Here is a 22,197-nt window from a genome sequence, read left to right as displayed (position 1 = left end):
ATCAAGTAAGAAGTAAAGTAATTTTATCATAGACTTCTATACAACCAGACTTCTTTTTGCAAACAGAGGAGTCGCCCCCTGCTGGCCAGTAGAAATAATTAAAGTTTAAGGTCCTTCTATATTGGCTTCACCTGTCAGAACTGAAGGTGACCACCTGTGAGTGACAAACAACTCACATTAGTCACGATACTCAAGACGCACTAACACTAACAACTGAACGTTTACTCTCAGTTACGTCACTGCTCGATACAAGAGGTGAGTCCATGGATGAGCCAATAATAGCAGGACAAAGAGGACATGTTCTACACAGCAGAGATCGCAGCTAAAATAAATGATAAATGGACTGTAATTGTACGGCGCTTTTCTAGTCTTTCCGACCACTCAAAGTGCTTTAACACTACATGTCACCATTCACCCATTCACATCCATTCATACACTGATGACAGGGCCTACCATGAAAGGTGCCACCTTCCCATCAGGACTTTCTAACATTCACACACATTCACACACCGTAGGCACAGCTACGGGAGCAATTTGGGGTTAAGTGTCTTGCTCACTCTTGTGTTTGTTTTTTCATGGGAGCTGTAGTTTTTTTTTGTGCTCACAAAGTAATCATTGTTACTAAAGCAACAAAACGGCCAAGTGTGGCCAGCTACTTATTTGCAGAGTTTCCATTGAAGTGTTGCTCTGGTGCTCATCAACAGTGTTAAGTAGCACTGGGAACTAGCCGACGGCAAGTTTTTCTGCCATTTGTTTGGACTTAACACAGCAGGAATTGTGGGGCAGAGAGAAGCGAACCGCGTCATTGGAAAGTCGAGGCCAGCTCAACACAGGCCCATCACGCAGCGACAAGTGTACGTCAGTTTGTACCTTCACGTCACTGTCTACCATTGAAAATGTAGCCTGTTACACTGTCGCTCATATTATTATTTCTGTTTTCTCAGCAGACCCGTGAAAGACATGCTGAATGAGAGATTGCACTGAGAAATAGAAACTAATGAAACAGATGCGTCACAGGAAGTGACGTGATGGCTTTATGTTAACATTGTCTGCTTTGCTAAATTACCTGGAAGGCTACATGAATAGCAAAGCTAGCTTTTCTCAACCTAGTCTGATGCGCTCAATGCCATATCGACTATATCGTGTGAGGATATGTCAATGTAGTATTCGGAGTGCAAGTACAAGTCCATTTAACATTTACATGACGATAGACAAACTACGAATACCTTGATGCTAAAGAACACAATCACAACACAATCCGGTGTTCAACGTAAGGTTAATGGTGCAGCATTACTGTACACATATCTTTTTCCGTACATCCTCTCACACGTTTGTTTTCAAAATGTTCTGTTTTATTCCACACATTTCTGTGATGCTGTCTTGGCCCCGAACCCAACATTCCAAAATGTGGCTAATGTAAGCAGTCATTAAGACTGCTGATGCTCTAAGCGTCATTATAGTGTTCCATGCACTCAGGTGCATGAATGTGACATTGTATTGGATCCTCACAGTCGATTCCCTTTTTTTTTCTCACTAATAATCCATTTCACTATAATTTGATTACTATCGGTAAAAACTGATTTCTTGACTGTGAAGTCATATGATCATATGGGAAAAAATCCGTCTATTATTCACAAATTGCAAACCTGTATGCATTTGCAAGTTAGACATATGTCTGACAGCGCCTTGTAATGAACGGGGTTAACTGCGTGCTTAATGTAGCTGCTCCCTTGTCATAGAGTCAGTCTGTCTGTTGTCAGTAAATATTTCGCTGCGCTCATAACAGTCACTTCCCTCACAGCGGCATTGCAGACTAATGTAATGAACCCAAGCATAGTGGAAATGTAATAATGCATCCCATGGCAATGACTGTTTAAATGAGTCCAGCCTTCACTTAGCGACTGCCCCCCCCCCCCCCCTCCCCAGTTCGCCCAGGATTTCTAGGTCAAAATCACGGCGTGCCAAACCCTATTTTCTAAAATGGCTGGTGTGGGGCTGGTCCGTCCCCTGACGGTGCCATTGCGGTGACAGGAAAGTGATTATGTATTGATCACAATCACATAGACACCGGTGTTCCTCTCTCTGCTGTCTGTGGGCAGAGAGGATAATAGCTCATGATCAGACTGAGAGACTGACAGCCCATCTCTCCAGGCCGTGCCGCCAGCACTATTTTTGGACAGTACCAACCTATTCGACTGGAATGCGTGCGCACGTGGGGGTGGGGGTGTGTGTGTGGGGGGGGGGGGGGGGGGGGGGGGGGGGGGCAACGCAAGAATTAAGAGGCGATTAGCTCTGCGAGGCAGAGTGTTATCAAATACAAAAGTGCGCGGCGCCGAGCTGTATTGTGGCGGGCCAAAGCTCTTGATAACACAGAAACGGTTGCAATGAGGTGGAGAAAACAAGCGTGTCAAGGCGTCCTTTCATCCATCCATCCAACCCCGACCGTCTACTATCTCTCAGAGGAGAAGATGACATACTTGGAGCACCGCCAGTCGATTTTTCCTACAGTAGTCAGACACAGTTTTGGATTTTCCTGGGCTGCAGATGGACATTTACGGCAACACCGCAGATGGGCATTGAGGGAAACCCTTAAACAAATAAACACGCTCATAAACAACTGGCACTTTTTTTCTCGTTTTCCACCGCAGCCAACCCCCCCCCCCCACACACACACACACACACACACACACACGTCTTCATGTCACCATTTTCCACCAACGCTCACATGATCTACAGCCTGACTAAAAGAGCCCACTCTCCTCTGCCATGATGTTTTATATTTATACCCGAAATACATAAGCATTTCGGATTACAGGGAAGCACAGTAAATAATTGCAAGGCAGGAAAAAACATGGCCTCTCTCAGCCCATTAGTCTTCATAACGGGACTAATGCATACTCATGCTAAAGTGCGTGTTTCAGCAGCTGAGGAACCAGGCCAAATGAATGAGGGAACACCCTGCGGATGCTGCAAAGGATCGGTATCAGGATATATGTGCTTCTATCAGGCTGGAACACACTTTTCAAAATTAGACCCGACCAAATACAACTTGGGCCGGAGAGGAAGGCTTCTTACAACAGGAACAAAAAAAAACATATCTCGAAGATAAGATATGGTTGTCAGCATCCAAGACGCTGGTCCCAAGAGCCGGTGACGGATAAGGGACGCTGCACTTTTGAAGAGTAAGGGGATCATCACACTTAAGCACTTACATTGTCATTGTTGTATACAATTACTAGTCTTCTATAAGACAGAGAGGGAGCCGTCACAGAGGAACTGGGCACAGCGTGTGTGTCATTGTCTATGCGTGCGTGTGTGTGCGTGCGTGCGTGCGTGTGTGTGCGTACATGACACGAAGCAGCCGGCTACAGAGTCTGCTGCCTTGACAAGCCGTTTACGGGAGCGGCAGGAACAAAATAATTAAGAGGGTCCTTTGTTCCTCACCGATGGCCATGACATACGCCGCCATTTTAAAAGGTTGTGTCATTGATTCACTTTAATTAGTCCACGGGAAATGTGTGCAACACACAGATAGAGTTCGGGACTGGAAGAGGAGGACGGAAAATTGGCCACTTCACATGTTTAATTGCTCCCAAGGCATTTACAATGGCGAGGTAATAACAAAGAATAAGGCAAAGTATATTTTCTAATGAACAACTTTATCACTGGTAAATGAACAAAATGTTGCTTAATTTGAGAACTCTGCCACGGGGGCGAGAGTGTTTAATGTGAATTATGCTTCCTCAATGAAAAAAGGAAAAAAAATTAAAAAAAATAATAAGTTTCAGCATAATGCAAAAACCATGGTGGGAAATGAACTTGCGGTTTAATATATTTTTGCCACACTACGTCAGCACCAGCCCCTGAGAGCGCTAAACCAGAGATCAAAGTTATTACTTAAAACCAGAAATGAATTACTTATGTATACACTGTTACCAAAATGCCCTTAACGAGGTGTGTAGCCCAACACCGTTCCAGCCGAGCTGCTCGTTAGCCAACACCAGTGTGTGTGTGTGTGCGCTCGCTTGTGTATTTCTGTGTGAACGGAGAGCAACTGATGACACAACTAGTAATAAGTAATGAAATAACACTTTTTGACAGATGTATATACAAGGAGAAGATCAGGAGTGATAGTCCTGTCCTGCCCACTTAAACTGGCTATCGGAGTATTCTTGTTGGACTCCAAACTGTGGAGCGTGCCTGCTGCTCTATTGAGATTCTCAGAGCAAGTTAGCAGCAAATGTCATCAGTATCCAATGCTCCAGCAAACCATTAGGCCACATCAGTATGGAGAAAAAGAACAAGAGATATGTCAGTGAACTTCACTTGACAGACAGCACTGTGCAGACAGGGAAGAGGCCTTTTCCATCCATGATGAGGGGAGCGCGAGTAAAACCGAATTATATGTTATTGTTGTTGCTGGCTAGTGATTCATTTTAAAAGAACATTTTCTCAACATTTTATTTCACACCAGGGTGTTTTCTTTTCTTTTGGTGTGATTCATTTGCACATCATATATATAAATATACATATATATATAAATATACATATATATATAAATACACATACTCTATATATATATATGTTGTTTTTTTCATGCGTTTCATTTTTTTGTTTCAAAACACCATAATGCTCATAGGATTATAAAACACAACATCTCCAGAACATCTGGGGGGGAATTTAATCAAATTTACCACAAACGTCCACTTGGACTCAAGTATGAACTGATTAGAATTTGGTGGTCAAGGGTCAAGGTCGCTGGGACCTCACATGACACATTTTGGGCCATATCTCATACTCATACTCATTAAAGCGCTGACTAAAAATGTCTATTAGGATAAAAATGGTGACGTGATGAGATTTTGAACAGACATGGCAATGCATGATTGGCTGACGGAGGAATACGCGCATGTGTTTGAATAGTTAGGATGTGGAATATTCCCAGGCGAGTATTTCACCTTCTTTCGCTGTTTGTGTGTGATGTCCCGAGTGTGTAAAGGCCTTTATGATTGAAAAAGAATAGAGATTTTTTTATCTAGTTTTGATGATTTTTTTGTCAATCAAATCTGATCAAACCACCTGTTAATGAATAACAACTAAATATGTGTTTTTTTCTAAAAACTAACTCATGTTGCTCATTTAGACAAGAATATACAATGCTAGTGAGGACTATAAGGATCCACAGTTCCTTCTAAATACACTGTTGAGTAGAATACTGCAGGTGTGTTTTTTCATCTGAAACAGGAAGAGTGCATTTTATTTAGGTGCTATAGCTCCAACATTCACATTCTCTCAGAATGTGCTATTTTCATATTCTGGGGGCAGCAGCAGCAGCGCTGAGGATGACGTTGCATTAAAAACAAAGGAGGGGGAGCATTCTCAGCAACGACTCCCCCAAGCTGCTGCAGTGCAAGTTGTGCTCCGTCTATTACATATTGTCTATTCTGACATCCTGCAGAGGTGAAATAATAATTAAAAAAATCACTGCGGTGACACACAGTCTGCAGCCCATATAACCCCAGCAATTGGCCCATCTGAAAGAAACGCGTGACAGAGGTCCTCCACCTCCCACACAGCTGCATTAAGCCGCTGAACTTCACTGAATCCAGTCGTACTGCGGGTGTGAGCGCCGAGCACCTTCTAAGTAACACACTCTGTCATCTGACAGCCGTCCTGGAGCCAGAAGGGGTTAAAGCGTTTTCCCAGAGGAATGTTGAAACGCAACCACGTCTACGTGACCGGCGACTTAATGTCTTCGTCAGCCGGTGAGAGCGGCGGTACGCTGCCGTCTGACAAGCAATCCATCACAGGGAACACACAGACAGAGAGCTGCACGCCGCCACGTAAAGTGTCCGCGCAACAGACATGCTAAAATACACGCACGCCATGGAGACAGACACACTTGCACTTGTTAACATGCCGACAGCCATCAAACACAGGGAGACAGACGGATCCACAAACACACTCCAAATACTGAGCAAACATCTAACCTGCCCCCCTAAACTCTCAAAGTGGGTGGCAGATGGACCAAAAAAAAGGGGGGGGGGGGGGGGGGGAGGGCGACAGAAATGGTGGAATGTGGATTTACAACCCTAGTAATCCCAAGGTTTGTTTACACTCCCAGAAGTGAAGTGAAATTTTAAAGGGCTATCTCTGTAGCGTGCTGGAGAGCAGATTCACCCAATTACACAGCAGCCCCCAGTGTGACATAGTAAACCTGCTGTAAGATTGACTGTGCGCGTGTGTGTGTGTGTGTGTGTGTGTGTGTGTGTGTGTGTGTACACCAGACTGTGACCGTGGTAAAACCACAAACTGACTAAATCCATACACTGTGGCGTTGAGAGCAATGCAGCTGCCAATGCACCGACACACAAACAGCCGGAGCAGAGGAAGGCTGCGTGATGCCACAAATCAGCCGGACGCATGACGGACGGGACGGGGAGGGTAAAACAAACCGCAACCGCGCCTGAATTTGGTTGCTCTGCTGTAAAACATGAACATTTAAAGTAATACCTGGGCAAGAAATGAAAAGGGAAAGGTTAAAAAAACTCAATTACAAGCAGGATCCATGAATTTTGATGGCAAAATAAAAAGTCTTTTATTTTATATTCTACTTTCCCCTTCATTGTATCAGACAGCTGAGGCGTGGCAGTGGCTGTGCGGAGGGCTCTAGTTAATGGGGACAGACATCAAGAGGAGGGCCTCGCCCGTGCTGGAGATTTGATCCCTTCGTCTTATCGGCCTCTTTTTCAAATGACCTTGCTGCACGGACTTTTATGCCTCTTCCCTTTTATTCTCCGCCGGTGATTGGATGGGCCTCTTCAGTCTCGTCTCAAATCTCTGCCACCTTGATGAATGTGTTCCAGCCCCATTTATGTTGCATTGACCAATCCCCCCCCTCCACTACCAGCTACAGCATGAATCTTGGCTGTCACGACTTGAAGAGGTGCACACACACACACACACACACACACACACACACATGATCACATGCAAAAAAACCCAGCTAATAAAGATAGTTTGGTTTTCTTTATGTAATTGTGTTTCTGTTTTTTTGTCCTTTTTTTGTCCACTGTCCTTTTGTGGGAGCGAAATGCAGCTTTAAAGAGTGCAAATATGTCTTTCAATGGGATGCAATCGCTGCTTTTAATTTTAGGCACTGAGTGCTGGGTGCCTTCAGGGTCCAAATAGCTAGTTGGTACCTCAGACAATTAATAATGCATACATGGAGGGGACGAGAGTACAGGGGATCCTGTTCTCGCAGTTCAACACTGTAAAATCACCTGAAGCATGAAAAGGGAGCACAGCCTCCATCTCTCCCCCCCTCCACACACACACACACACACACACACGCATTCATGTTGACTTTTGGCTGCAGAGCCACAGAGTAAAAGCTCTTTTTTTGTTGAAATAAAAAGTGGGGATGACGCACCACACAACACAAGATGCAGCAGGAGGGAGCAAAGAGGGATGAATGCAGAGCAGAGAAGTGCACAGACAAAAAAAAAGATAAGTTCCTACAACACAACATTAAATATATACAAGCCTCCTTCCTCAATAATGAATATGGTGGGCCACGGCTGTGTGCGGAACAATGCGTGCGAGAAAGCATTCCAGCTTCTTAGCAGATATGAGTAAGCATTTGCCAACTCGGAGGTGCGAGATGGAGAACCTCCTCTATTTTGCCTGTTATAGCAACGACCGCCGGCGTGACTTCACGCGCCCCCTCGTCACTTGAGGCGGATAAGGACACCACAAACAACCCACACACGGGGAGGTAAGTTCACCTCCACTATCCTGTGAAATGGAGCTTTTGTGTCACATATACAGGAAATTGTCAAAAATCAATTCAATATTTTCCGTCTCAATCATCAGAAACGAATTCCTCTAGAAGATAACAACTAAAGATAAAAAAAATGACGTCTGTGTTGTGTACACATACATAAATGAAACAAAAAATAATAAAAACATGAAGATAAGTCCTCAATCTAACATCAGAAACACGAACACGGTGCACAGTTCAGCGGTACAGCAGAGAGGGAATGCTGTGAATGATCCCAGCTCAGTGTGTCATCTGTAGAATATTATATCGAGCGATATCGTAGTCTTGGTGTAAATGCTGTAAACTGTGTGGTAATGGTGTGCTAGGGATCAGAGGTTAAAGGCCAGCTTATGTAAATCAGTGCTGGTATAGCACATCTGTGGTCGCTGCTGAGAGGCTGCGAATAAAAGGTGTACAGGAGCACAACAACTCCTTCTGCTCTGTTTCTATTTACATTCACAGTCACACCCACTCTTGCCTGGGATGCAGCATCAGAGGGGCTCTGAATAGAGTACAGTACGAGCTGTGGTCAGTGCACACAAAGGATGTGCTTCTTCTGACAGCCGGCTCCCTGTAGGCGACTCAAATCACTAACCCTTACACACTAAAGCAGCCTGCAGATCATTACTTTAGCTCGGAATTTGATGAGTTTCCCTAGGGTGGCACAAAGAGAACAAACATAAATATATTTCTAAAATGTATTCTTCTGTAGAGGTGCTACAACTGTTTGTACATCGAGGCTTTTCCAGACAGTTAAAGAGCATAGGCGTGGAACATGAGGACCAGAGGTCACAGTGTGCCTTGACACTGTCGGCAAATCGGTTAAATGTTAGTCTGTGTTGAATTAAAAGTTAATAGTTATAATTAGTAATAATGAGAGTTAATTTAATGATGAAGCAGAGGGGACAGAGCTGTTTGTAATGTTATAAACTGAACCTCACTGGTCCAGAATGTTCTGGCCATTTTCAGGTTGGATTAAATATACTGAAATGATCATGACTGTTGTGTTTTTATGTTCTAGGTAAAATAGGAAATGTGTAGACAAGTGGTGTCGAATACACACTCCCTGCTCTCTGAAACATCAATTAGGCTCTTAGCCCATTTATTAATGTCTGATAGTCTATTAATGAATTCTAAATAGTGTTATGGACACTTGTTATGAGGGGATTACGAATATGAACAGTAGTATACATTGAATTGCACTTCAATATCTTTAGGGCTGAAGATAAATTTGACTGAAAGCAGGACAATTTACAGTAACGTTAATTACGTCAAAGTTAATTTACAAGTCATGGTGAGAACTACAAAACTGGGAAATGTGTCAAGCCTAGGCTTGAGGACTACATGTTTTGTTGAACAGAAAGCATGATGGGGAGCGTGAGGTGAAAACGGTGGAACTGGGGTGAACAGAATATAATCAGTTGCATTATGGGACTTGTTTTCAGGCTTCAGAGGGTCACTTTAAAAATATATTCTGATGCAATTACTAATCACCTTTCAAAAAAATGAAGTCAATAACCTTGTCCAAGTATAACAATATGTTACTAACTTAGCTTGATTACTTTCCATTACTTTTGGTTTACATCGATACAGAATATGCAAATACATTTTCACCATTCATTCATCTGTAAAGCTAAAAAAGAGAACTCATCAGAGTGCTGCGCAAGTTCTACCTTCCAGTTGTGAAAACGCTGCCATCATCCAAGGATTCATCAAACTATTTGGCACATTAGTCTGACCGGATTTGAACTGGGAGCAGCAGCAGTACTCATGTAAATGAAAACAGATTCAAATGTCCTTTATTCTTTCGGAAATTTGAAGCAGTGCGCTCATTTCATACAAACCGTCTTTTCATGCTGGAATGATTCTTGGCAAAAACAGGAAAGTTCAAACCATGCTGCTTTGTGATAACTTGCATCGTACTGTCATGTTGTTCACCTTTTCTGCTATATGTAAATTATATGTAAATAATAGCTAAACTCCTCCACAGTGTAAGCCTGTTTCTTGTTCTGACATTAGAGGCCACTGTGTGAGACTCGTGTCCTGAAGTGATGCAATGAAGTGTGCCATTCCATGTCTTGTATTACCTCAAGGCTGATTGCAGGATCCAGGTTTTGTTTTGGAGCTAACCAAATTAGGGTAAAATAAATTGGAATATCTCCGTCTCCACTGAATTTATTTTCATGATTCTTTCTCTTATTTTGTATCTTTCTTTGCAAGTCCCCAACCTCATGGAGGTTCAATGCTACAATACTGAAGTCGTCCTTTAATGAGAGCTACTCATCGTGGTACAATGTTCCTTTCACAACTTGAAGTTATTCCTTCATTGTGCACAAGCTGTCTCTGTTACGACTCAATGGCTGTTCAGGAACACACAGATTCAAATCAGAGCCAACCGACAGCAAAAGCAGAACCCAGCAGACAGCCAAGGTTGGATACAATATTTACATTATTGATTAATCTGTTGTTCATTCTCAGAAATAATCCATTCATCAATCAATCATTTTGTCAATAATTGGTCGGAAAATAGCGAAAGATGCCCGTTTTAATTTCCTTAAAACCAAAAAATGTGTTTTCATCTGTTGGTTGAACAAATCAAGCTAATAAAAGCAGCACATCGCCACAACTGAAGCTGGAACTAAGAAATACAAATGACAAAAGCTGCTGCTATTCATTTCCTGTCGATCAACTAATCAATTGATTGAAAAAATACCTCAAACTCTGACGGGATCTGCCCACCGGTGGCCATTAGAAGGCATCGCAGTGTCCTCCGCTGGCACACCGAACCAGGATCAGTCCCCCTGCTGCCCTGCGGTGCTGCTGATAGGGAGGGTGCTGTGTCCTTGTTTTCACTCTCAGATTGATTAACTGACCTTGATACAATGATCAGCAGCGTGTGACAGTATGACAGCGAAAGATGAGTCTTACATGCATTTCAAGGCTGCAAAAAACTTTCATTACAAACACTTTCATTAAACGGGTACAGTGACCTGGGACGTGCCAGGTTTGTGGTTTTTGAAAGAAAGAAATGACCTTATGGGCTGTTAATTCTAACACTGCATCCTTTTTTTAAATGCATTCAGCCAAAATAATTTAATTCTTATCCTTTGCTTCCCTCATGTTCCACATTGTACCACTGTTGACCCTGTTGCATGAAATCCATTTATAATCACATCCACGGCGACAACACAGATGGTGGCGTTTTTGTCGGCCCCGGCTCTTCGCATCCTTCGTCTCATCATTACAAAGAAAAGCAGACACAGGGCAGCTTGAATACGCGCTCCGACACACGACACACTCCCTCATTTACCTTCCCTTTCATGAGCTTTGTTTGTTATTTACCTCCTTCCTTTTTGCATTTTTCTTCTCTTGCTACTTCATCTGCACAGCTTCAAAAAAAAAAAAAGAGGTGGAGGAGAAAGCTGCTTTTTGTCCTTAGTCTAAATGAGAGTCTTTTGCTATTCATCGGGGCAAGGCGGCCAGGGAGGGAGGCAATCTCATGCAGATCACATTGTAGGGCTTCATTACCTAGAAGCCAGCTACTTTTGTGTTCCCCACAAGGGAAGACCGAGAGGGAGCATTAGCCGGAGCAAAAGAGAGAGTGAACGGCGAGCGAAAGGGAAGATGAGAGAGGGAGGCAGAAGTACAGAGAGAGAGACAAAAAAAAAAGCATGAGAGTGAGTTACCAAGAGAGTGCGTCTCCGCAGGCTCGGGGGAGCAGGGACAAATTACACCTGCACAACAGCGTCTTTAAGACTGCACAGCGTTATGCTAACACAGACGAGGTATTTGCACTTGTGTGCACTTGTGATTTGCGCGTGTGCACGAGACACACGCCGTTCATGTCTGCATGCTCTAGAAAGAAAATAAAGCCCCAGGAGGCTATAAAGAGCTTATATTACTGTATCTGGACCGGTGACTGATGATGTTACATACATAATTCAGAGGGACATTGGATAATAAATAACATTTGATGAATTAGTAATACATTTGTATGTGATATTGAACAGCTGTGACTGCGTGCGTACGCTTTGTGGTGTTGCTGTATGTTAGCTTATGTACAGTAGGCTGTGTTATGGCTCAGTCTGAAACACAGGGATACTGAATTAGCAATGCTGCTGAGTGTAGCAGCCATGAAGAAGAATGGATGTGCACAGGAACAAAAAAAAAAAGGAGTCACTGGGTTATTGACAGGTGACATTAACAGATGTGAATAGAAAAACAAGCCTGCAAAGAAACCCAGTTGCAGGTGGACATGCATGTACACACAGAGGCACAAAGTGCAGATGCTGTTGCCAAACGAGGTGAGATAGATAGGAGTAGCAGGTTATTTACAGAGAAACTCCAGCATGTCAGTTAAATCTTCTCTGCCTCCGAGGCCTGCCCTATCCCCATTTAGCACGTCCACAGTAAAGGGCAGGCTGGCACGCACGCCGCCTGGCAGTTAGAGGGGTCTGGGAGAGACTCGCAGCCTTGGCCGGGGTTCACCGCTCTGACCCCCTCTCACCCCAGCTCAGCCTGTGAGCCGCCCACCACCACCACCACCACCACAGCAGCCTCCCCCTCCACCCCCCCACCCCCGGTCTGCCATGTCCCTGCCCAGCCCCGGAGCCCGCTCGTCAGATGTGCCCCGGGCCCAGCACTGGCCCAGCTCTGGCCCAGCTGCCCACTATTAAAGGGCCAGGGGCCCCCTGCCACTCAGTCCATCTGCCAAGCTGCAGAGCGGAGTCTAGGATCAGAGAGGAGAGAGACCCAAACACCAGACACACACGCTCTTAACTCTCTGCTCAGAGCTCAACAGAGAAATGCCGGATAAAAGATGCACTATAAATGTGCTTCTTTTTACTTATGTGGGTTGCTGTGACCCTGAAATACTGCTCGGGTTTATTCAAGTTAAACGGCATTTAATGCATTCAGACACAGACTTTCCAGGACTAAGATTTGTGCAAGATTTACTGCGAGATCAGCATAGCCCAATACTATTTTTAGGTGTATCAAGGAAGGGGATTTTTATAAAACATCTGGCCCAAGTGGAGCATGAAATGCTCTTAAAATAGCTCAGCTTTCCCTGTATTGATCTGAAAATAACAAGTGAAGAGCAATACAAATCAGTCGTAGATGAGAGATAGATAGAGACAGATAGATATAGACAGACAGACAGACAGACAGACAGATAGATAGATAGATAGATAGATAGATAGATAGATAGATAGATAGATAGATAGATAGATAGATAGATAGATAGATAGATAGATGGAAGTATTTAACAACGTTATCCTTCATGCAGAATTATGTATCAGTGTATCACTTCCATAACCGTGCGGGTATTAAATCATCTGTGATCACGGTCGCTCTTCTGCTGTACGTTGGAAGCGCGAGACAATCAGCTCTGATAAAGGTCTGCATCGCGCTCATTTCCATACGTCTCCCCTTGATCAAGTCTGCTCATTTATCGTCCAAATCTGCGATGACAAGCCTTTACTTATTTTCCCAGCTGCCGGCGGTGACGACAGCGTAATCAGAAACATCATTAAGGCCCCACATAGTCGGCTGTGCCTGTTAGTCCTGTTACCCCGCACCCATAATAACTCTGAAAATGCAAATCAACCCCAGGTAATCTATTAATGTCACTTCAATTTTATGTCCGCGATCCAATTTAGCGGATCTTGACACATTTGGCGGGGATCCGTGCTTCCGTGCAGGTACTCATTTTGCCGGGGTTTCAGGGAGCACGGCCCGCGCGGAGAGGAGACGGGCCATCTGTCCACGCGTCCGTTCATTAATCGCCTTGATAATGAAGCACACTCGCAGCCTAACACTCCCGGGGCCTCTCTCGCACGAGTTCCATCCGGCGAAACAACTTTCAGCAAGTTTGTTTGGCAGTGTAGCAATTATTGTCATTCACACCCCCTCCCCCCACGCCCCCTTAGCGCAGGGAGGCTGGTCTTGCGACCTCCTCCTAATTACCTGAAGCGTCACTTCAAGCAGACTTTGTAATTTCCAACTACATCACAACCCCCTTGTTAGCTGCAGAAGGGTAGCAGAGCCTCGTAATTCCAGCATATGGTCGACAGACATACGGGGGGAATGTGTCAGCTTGTACTGGCCTTCAAGTCGAAGACCCCCGAAAACGGGGTCTATTAATCCTGAGAGATCCGTGCAAATGAATTAGAATTGTACTCACGGCCAGGCTTTCCCAAACAAGCTACAAACTCACTTTTAATTGAAGTCGCGGTGAAGCATAATTATCTAATGAATGATTATACTTATGCAACTGAGAATATAGGAGGGACATGTAGAGTAAATATTAATTTTATTTGATTTTTTATCTTTCAATTAAAAGAAAAGACCACATCATTTACTTGCCTGATGAGTAGAAGCACAGGAAATTAAATATCCATGGATTTGTAAAGCGCATAAAACAAAATGAGTTTGATAATCCCCCCAAAAAAGTGGTTAAAGCTGCACTAATTAATATCTTTATATTAACAATGGATTAATGAGTATGTGTATTGTGGAAAGGGTTGTAATAGTGATGAACATACAGAGATCCAACTCTGCAGTTCCCCTCAATAATACACAACCGTCTCCCATGATATACATTGATATCCTACTAATTAGCAGCAGGAAATGTGTTTTGGAGGGAATGAAAAGCCAGCATAATAATGTTTTTTTATAAATGCAATGATTTCAATATTTAGCCAGTGTTGATACTCAGTGTATTAGTAAAATGTTCACTGATAATATAATTGATTTGGTTGTGAATATGAGATCTGTGAATACGTCTGCTTGTAACTAAACCCTTATGAGTCTGTTTTATAGTAATGTTTAGGCCATCGGTCGAGGTAAGGGAGAGATTGTGGTCTTGGTTTAATACACAAAATGTCTGCAGTGACTTGAAGCAAGAGACACTATGTGTTTATTCACATTTGACTGAAACCACAATCTTTTCCCAACCTCAACCAAAGAGCTTTTTTTTTTTTGTACCTAATCCTACCCACACATTCTCTCAAAGAAAAACATTCTCTGTTATTTGGCGGTGGTTACGTTTCTCATCAGAACACAATTGGGACTCCTTATTATAGGAGAAGGGGTTGCACTACAGTACAGGGTCTTAACTACCGTGGCCAAAGAGAGCTAAACACAATTAGATCAAACACAAGCAAAGAGATAAAACACAAGCAAATGGAGACATCTCAACAGAAACATACGTCACATTAAGAAAGAAATGCTCTGAATAATTACAACACAACAAACTAACTTGCTAGTACATAGCTGACTTTTATGCTAAAATAACAAAGTTAGCATATTTTTTTAACAATAGTGAGTAAGTGTATTTATCAGTTTGTAGTTGGAATGGGTATTGGTATTCAATACCTTCCAGGCGTTCACTGAAATAAGCCGGTACCAGGTAGTATTAAAACTTCTCCAGTCAAACTGTCTAATATTTTCAGCAGATTCCCTTTCCCTCTCTGAGCTGATCCTTGGAGAGAGAAGCTCATGAATCAAGAAAAAGACTCCAGACTGCTAAACTCTTCCATTGTTTTAACTCAAATCGAAATTCTAAACCAACTAGAACTGAAATCTTAAGGTTTGCCGCTTCATTCTGATGTAAAATGAAAGTGGAACAAAAACTGTTGTCAGAAGTTTGTAAAGACATGTTTTGATTGTATCACATCTTGTGCATGCATGCTCTTAAAAAAAGCAGTATATTGAGAGTAAAAATAACCACTCATGGACAGATTAACTGGTTTGGGGGCCCCAGGGCAAAAATCTGCAGTTGGGCCCCTGATACCTCTAAACTGCCATTATACCATACTCGTGTACTAGAACACTATCTGACCCCAGCTGTTCTGTTTGACAGTTAGTTTGTGCTTATTGTATTGAGGAAAATGCACCATGTGAGCAAAATATAATCTAAGATGTTCTGAAGATGTCAGTGACAGAAATATATAATAATACAGGATCCAGTTTATATTGTACTTCAGTGGTGCTAAACAAATTTGCGAGTACTCAAATAACTTTACTTCACTTTTACAATGTAATAAAACTGTTGCCCTTTGACAATGTTCCACCTAGTGCTCCCGCTGGAGGCCTGTAGAACGTCGGATGTGTTGACTGGATGTGCAGTGTGTTTCTGTTGGAAATGTTTTCGGGGGTTTGTGTGTTTTGGACTTTGCATAATTTCTGTCTTTGCAACAGGTTTAATGTTAATGTTAATGTTGAATTAACATTAATTCAAATACATTTAAATTTTATTTAATGTTAATTTGTTATGGCTTTCACAGCACATTTCCATTGTTGTATTTGTGTTATATTTTCTCATGTGTTTTAAATTGTCATTGTTTCTAAAGCTGCAACACGTTTCTCTCCATGGAAATATTTTGGGCCTCCTCAGCCACCATAGATTCAAACCATCAGATCCCTCTCTCCATCATTTCTACACTGTCAACTGTCAAATAAAGACCAATCCGAAAAAAACAATAATTAAGCTTTAAACAAGTGTTTTTAGGTACCTAAACTTTGTGTTCGTTATGCTTTCGTTGCCTGGAGTGGATACTGTAGGGAACATAGAAACTATACATCAGTGAATGTTTTGCATCTATATTCAAGATAACATTTTGTGACTTATTTTAAAAAAAACTGGGTACTTGAAGGCAGCAGCAGAACTACATCATTTAACTCTCACTATCGTTGTTGTAGTCAAAGCTGCAGACCAGTAGAGCCCGAGCGTAGGAGAGCAGAGAGTGAATATTTCAGCATGGTTGGAGGCATTAGTGGTGTCAGTGTGAGTGGTGGGATGAGGGTTCCTGCGTGTGTGTGTGTGTGTGTGTGTGTTTGGGGGGTTTGGCCTTGCAGCTAAAGGTGCTAATAATGGCGAGAGTGCTGTGCTAACGGTTTTAACCGGGGAGGAGAACCAAAGGTGGGTATTATGCTTCCACTACAACGAGGTCCCTTCACCGCGGTTCGAGAGATGGTGGACCGTTATCATCGGGTACGGCTGTATGAGCGCTGTGCAGTGCGGCGGCGCTTAGCTAGCCATTTGCGCACAAACACACAGCTTTCATTCACATGATGGGTGTCAAATGAAGTACTTGATATCGGTATCACTTTAATGGTGCTGGTATTGTTACTGGCATTGTCAATTTTTTAAACAGTACCCAGCCCACATATCCACCGTGTTGTGTTGGACTTGTTTCCGTATTCATTTATCTGTTTATTCACTGTCTATGTTTCTCTAAACCACAACCTTATTTCCAGCCATTGCAGGTAGCTATTCCCAAAATGGCATGGCCTACAACAGTAGCTATTAGCTAGCAAACATAAATGGTGCATAGAGAAAACAGATCTAAAAGCGCAGTGAACATTGGGCTTCTATTTGTCAGGAGACCAGTAACAAGACTCCAAATGTTATACAAATGTTGTCAGCTTGTTCCACTGCCCCCATGAAAGTGCACTAAAGAATCAATGAATGGAGCTTTGAAAAACATGGCTGTTTTCCCTTGTTACAAAAAATGTGACATTTTGGAAATGCAAGTTTCCCCCCCCTTGTCAAACAGCACCACATAGCCACATAGCCACAACAGCCAGTCAAGCACATCGGTCACATAATCTCTACTGACATCAGACTTCTCCTGGCTGCTTACACTAATCAGATCAAACTTGGCTTCTTACTGGCCGTCTCTCCTCTAGCACATCCACCACCTCTGCTCTCCACTTCCTCTCGTTGTTGCGCCGCACTCGGAGAGACGATCCTCCGAACAATTAGAACGTTAGTCACCTCCATTCTCAGCCAATCAGGAAAAATGAAAGTCACAGAAAAGTCACAGAAAGCCACACGTCTTATCCGACTGGCCCTTTTAAAAGGAAGAACAAAAGGTCTTTCTCCTTCATTTCCCATTAACCTCTATGCTCCTCCGCACACAGGAAACACGGCGACCCCGGCAGCCCATGTCACATATCTCATCCGGCTGTGGGGACCGCTTCCTATGGGGGATGGTGACATTCAATGAGGGGGGTTTTCTATCTAGCTGTAGTCCTTGGCAGATAAAAGGTGGGTGTTGATATTTGTCCCCGGTCTCACTGATACTCCGAGGACACACTCCTGATAAGCCAGGAGCTGGGAAGACATTGATGAAGTCTGGAGTGGAACTGACAAGCCCTGTAAGTGGATAACATCGTCACGAGAACCAGACCGTTATGGTCTGGATTAGATTTTTGATTATTGGACGCAGGTGTGTTCTCGCGCAACAGAAGAACATCAGCACACTCAGCAAAACTCAACACCAGACGAAATGCAGCATCTCTTAGCACGTGCCATAATTACATGGTGGTGCTTCCTAGTTTCTCGGTTGGGGGGGATTTGCTTGTACGCAGCAGACTTCACCAACACCCGTTTATTTTCTACTCCCTTTCCTGTGGACTTTGTTAGCTATCCACTCCACAGCACACTTCCAGTAATCCAGTGGGGACCGCACAAATCCTCCTTTCGACGCGATAAGAGATGAAACACCACTGTAAAGAAACCGGTTTATTTATGAATATGAGGCGAGAGAGACGACGGGCTTATTGTTTGTCTGTCCGAAGCATCACGTTCTTCCCACAATGCCGCGCCACATGAAAACTTAACAAGAGGAAAACAAGTCGCAGGAAGAAAAAGAAAGCCTTTCAAGCGAACAACTGAGCTTTTTTCGTGAATGTTTAATTAATCAGTAGTGACAAAAGGGAACAACAATCAACAAAGAGACGCCGATTTCCATTTCTTATGCATTATTCCCACCGCCGAATCACAGAGGGCTGTCAACTACCACTTCCCTCTCTACCCCGTCACCACGGCTCTCCCTGCACTGCACCGGCGAAACCCTTGGAGAGCTACAACAGCCGAGATCCAAAACAATAAGCGGCGTGGATCAAGGAACAGAGATCAGACAACAACAGTTCACTGTTATTCTGTGTTTACACGGATCCCTTTGCACTGTGTTTTGTTCCTTTTTGCTGCCACCGCAGCAGCAACAGCAGCTAATAAACGTCATGATCATGGAGAGCTGAGAGCTAACTCGCCGTTTCCTCGAAGAACTAGCGCAAAGGCTGCAACCCACAGATGGGATTTACCAAAGAGATGTTGCTACATACCTAGCACCATCTGCCCAAGCGTGTTATGTCAGCTTTGTGACAGGTAACAAGAGGATCCTCGATGAGAAAAAAAAACACAATAACAAGCGCATGCCGCCCAACAACGGACCTCGGCACCCCTGCACTCAACCCCTCCAATGTCAAAAACGGCATAAAGACACACTCTGATCTCCTTCCTGCTACTGATGGAAACATTTTCTACAAGACTCCTGCTGCTCTGGGGTCAGTGGCGAGACTCCCCTGACGGAAAAGAAAAACCACAGTGTACTGATCCACTTACAAGCCTCTGCCAATCCTAGATGAGCTATACATCTGAATTATGTGATCATCATGCAGTGGTCATTTAAATGCATGGATGGAATAAGAATGTGAATATATGAATATATTTGCATACAGCAAAATGGAAAGTGTTTGCAGCCGGTTGTGTGCCAGTTTGTGGGGGGACTGAGGGAAGGTAGCTCGTGGCAATTAGCATCAGTCGGTGTTGACAAGCTAAGAGACAGTGTAAATGCAAAGCCTTCATGCTTTTATTGGCTTCTTCCGCTTCATCTGTGATATTACTAAAACGCTTGAATGCTGAATTAAAAAGCATCCGTGCACGGTCTTTTCTATGGCAAAGTTTGTTAAGCCTTTCTGCTTTACTATGTCAAGAGGGGGGGGGGGGGGGGGGTTTGATACAAAATAAAGTGGTCTACTGCAGTGCTTTCTGCTCCCAGTTCCTCTCCAACTGTTTTTTCAACATATTACATTCTGAACTTTCGAAGCTTTCCATAAATATATAAATCCAAAGTGGAGAATAGCTTCTTTTTTAAAAGCCTGCCATAAATGCAAGAGCTGTGTCTACATATGCTGATGTATCCGTAGCATGCCTGAAATGTGCTTTTTCAGCATCTGTAGAATTCAAGAATTCAATTTTCTTTTTGCATTTTGCTGGTCAGACTTGTCTGTGAGTGGGCTGTTTTGTACAGGATGTAACATTAGCATCGGGCAGCCTAGCGCTGAGCTATGGGAGAAGTTCTAGTGATTGATCATATTTCCATTTGCCAAGATACTCATAGCAAGCAGGCATGTAAATAGGCATACTCATTTCCCTCTTGTTCCCATCCACTCATTATTTTTATGCAATAGCCCATTAGAGATCAGCCGTCTCGGAAATCTCACACAGTGATTAGGCTGCTGTGTGCAGCGCACACCGGAAACGATGCCTGTCTATTGTTGACTCACCAACAGCAGACATTTCTGGAACAGAGGCTCGGTAAGGGCCTTCGTTGAACTGCGGCGGATTGTCGTTAATGTCCTGGACTTTGATGATGAACTCGGACGGCGGCTCCAAGGGCTCGTCCGTGTCGGCGTTGACGACCTGGGCCGTCAGCGTGTACTCGGCCTTCTCCTCGCGGTCCAGCCTCTTCATGGCGTGGATGTCGCCCGTCAGCTCATTGATGGCGAAGATGGTGCCGGCGCCCTCACCCGCCAGGACGTACTTGATGTTCTTGCCGCCCACATCCAAGTCTGTGTGTAGCTGAAATTAAGAGGAAAAATAAAATGTAAAAGGTGGAGCATAGTTCCGAGTTTTGGTCCCCACCGTATTAACAGAGACGGGGGGGGGGGGGGGGCTTAATGAATGCAAGTTGATAAGCTCAGCAGATTCGAGAAGTTCTCACCGTGTAAATGCAGATAAGTGTAGAGTGTGGCTGTAATGTGTCTTTTCTGCTGCGCTTTTGCGGCAACTAGTGTAGCAGGGATACTAAACGTGGCTCAACATAGCCTACACTTTGCTAAATGAGGCCCGCTGGGGGCCATAACTTTATAAGTAGCACAGGAAATGGACCTTAGCCTACATTGTTCCTCATTATACATCGCAAATACATCATACAAACACACATTGTGGGGGGATATTGCTCCCTGCAGTCTGAAATCCAGAGAACGAAGAAGCAAGAAGTGCTTTGAATGTGCATTCCATAACACAGCAAGAGCAGAAAAGCATCAGAATCCATAAAAGATTAAAGAGGGAAACTGCACACGATGATTCATGCTCACCAATAGCTAGCGCCGAAGTTACTGGACAACACTGCCTGTTCCCCATTACTTTTGTAATTACAGTTTCATTAGTTCACTAAAGCTGCATTACGTGCTAGGCTGAGTGGTTGGCTCCCACTCGCCGTATGGGCTGAGTATAACTAATGAGTCTGACAATGCTACATAAGGCGGTTGAAACATCTGTGGATGGAAGAAAAGGTGAAAAATGACTGTAGGCTAAGAAGGTAAATGTGAAGTGCAGGAGATACAATGGTGCAGGTCAGAGAAAAAAAGAGCACCACGCGGGGCTTCGACATGAGAGAAGCGAGTAACTCTGCTTCAATTCACATTAACAAAAAGAGCACTTCTTTTACCGTAAGTCACCTTTCAAATAAGCCTCTTGATCCCCAAGGTGAGTGACTTTCAGAGGGTAGGAGAGAGGCAGCGAGTAGAGCATTCACAAATACAGCAATGTTGCAGTGTTATTGGGACACGGCTGGCAGCCTTCTTCTTTTCAGTTTGTAGTTTTTCGTTAATATGCATGCCGCTCAAAAAACACACACACAGCCGCCGCGCACACACACAACTGAGCACACAGGCACGCAGCAAAACATCTGTATTCAGCAGCTTTAATTTCATTTCCTGCCACAGCGTTTCAACAGTGGATCCTGTGGGAGCGTGGCTAGGGTGCACAATAGCGAGGTAAAAATCTGCTGGTGAAAACCCCGACCTCTAAACCCCCCCCACCCCCCGCAATGTTTTGATAAGCCGGCTTTTATGCATATACTGTCTCGGAGGTGTTGTTTGCAGACACTGACAAAGCACATTCACTTAAATTGTCACACCTTGCACTTTTGTTTTCCTAATTGTGCCATCATTTCACATGAATGATGTAGCTCATTAACACAAATGCCTCGCAACATCCTGCACACTGAGAAACACTTTAAATGAGCTCAAATTAATGATGGTCTGTCATCGTTTTTTTTTTAAATCCTATGTCTGACTTTGTGCAGCGTATATGGCTGCACATTTTGTTTTGTGATTTCATAATCAAGAATACGCTTTCTGTTAAAGTGGCAAACTATGCACACGTAATCATTTGTGAGATGAATTCCTAAAGTTTCCAAACTTTGAATTGATCATTGAACAGTTCTATATATATATATTTAGTATGAATTAACATGTTCATTTGGTTGCATCATAACCAGGTAAAGGCCTTCAAACAC

At 43.6% G+C, this 22,197-nt stretch overlaps 1 protein-coding gene across 1 annotated transcript in view; it reads right to left on the bottom strand.

Annotated features, from left to right (window-relative positions):
* cdh8 (cadherin 8) overlaps positions 1-22,197 on the bottom strand; it is a gene marked incomplete at its 5' end in the record, with an annotated part of 96,400 nt that overhangs the window by 41,143 nt on the left and 33,060 nt on the right. Inside the window, one exon of the mRNA XM_079162228.1 lies at positions 20,180-20,474. Within this exon, the coding sequence (XP_079018354.1) occupies positions 20,180-20,474 (295 nt within the window). The remainder of the gene's footprint in view (positions 1-20,179; positions 20,475-22,197) is intronic.

Source organism: Pholis gunnellus (genome assembly GCF_910591455.1).
Source record: "Pholis gunnellus genome assembly, chromosome: 1".
Lineage (NCBI taxonomy): Eukaryota > Metazoa > Chordata > Actinopteri > Perciformes > Pholidae > Pholis > Pholis gunnellus.
This window is presented reverse-complemented; position numbering and strand designations above follow the sequence as displayed.